General features: G+C 50.1%; 1 protein-coding gene across 1 annotated transcript in view; it reads left to right on the forward strand.

Moving 5' to 3' along the window:
• Window positions 1-685, forward strand: part of btg4 (B-cell translocation gene 4) — a 4,338-nt gene that overhangs the window by 2,103 nt on the left and 1,550 nt on the right. Inside the window, exon 3 of the mRNA XM_035666036.1 lies at window positions 131-404. Coding sequence (XP_035521929.1) covers window positions 131-404 — 274 coding nt within the window. The remainder of the gene's footprint in view (window positions 1-130; window positions 405-685) is intronic.

A 685-nucleotide genomic window follows, 5' to 3' on the forward strand; every position in this document is an offset into this window, starting at 1 on the left:
CCTGATGCTCACGAACAGTGGCGAGCTGATGCTGCTAACAGTGTCCCACTAGAAGTAGTGCTTTTATCACTGGTGCAAAATATGGTTGCAATTTTCCTTTTCCGATTAGTTTTTTTTTTTCTCCTTGCAGGTACGGTGAACGCAGCACTCCATTCTGCGTCTCAGTGGTGGACAGCTGTCGGCGTGGAGATGGTGAATTTTCCCGCCGAATCCATGACGCCGTGGAGCGGGCGAGCCTTGACGTCCAATCGGGAAGCTCTTCAGATGAGGAGGAAGAAGGGGGGAGCAGAGACACCAGCACGAGTAGCAGCAACCTATCTGTTCTCTGCCCTGCTCCAGTCCCGCCCACCAACCCTGAGCCCAAAACCATCCCAACTGTCAGCAACCCCAACAGTGTCTACCGGGTAGGTTGACTACAAAAAAGATTGTTTCTATGAACTATAACCATGATCTCTTTGTGATCTAAACCATACCGTCAGATACTGCCGCTAGGTCAGTGTCCCTCAGCTTCAAAATATGAGGCTGTAGGTATCCCTCTAGCGCAGTTCTTCCCAACCTGGGGTCCCCACGGGGGGGCGCCAGAGATCACAGGGGGTGCGCACAACTTTGTCTGCTGATGTTGTGAGGTTACCAACATTATTTACAAAAATGAAATTTATAAAATCCCAATAACACACCCAATTGG

Source organism: Morone saxatilis, unplaced genomic scaffold (assembly GCF_004916995.1).
Source record: "Morone saxatilis isolate NCDOM2014 unplaced genomic scaffold, NCSU_SB_2.0 Contig20, whole genome shotgun sequence".
In the NCBI taxonomy this organism is placed as follows: Eukaryota; Metazoa; Chordata; class Actinopteri; family Moronidae; genus Morone; species Morone saxatilis.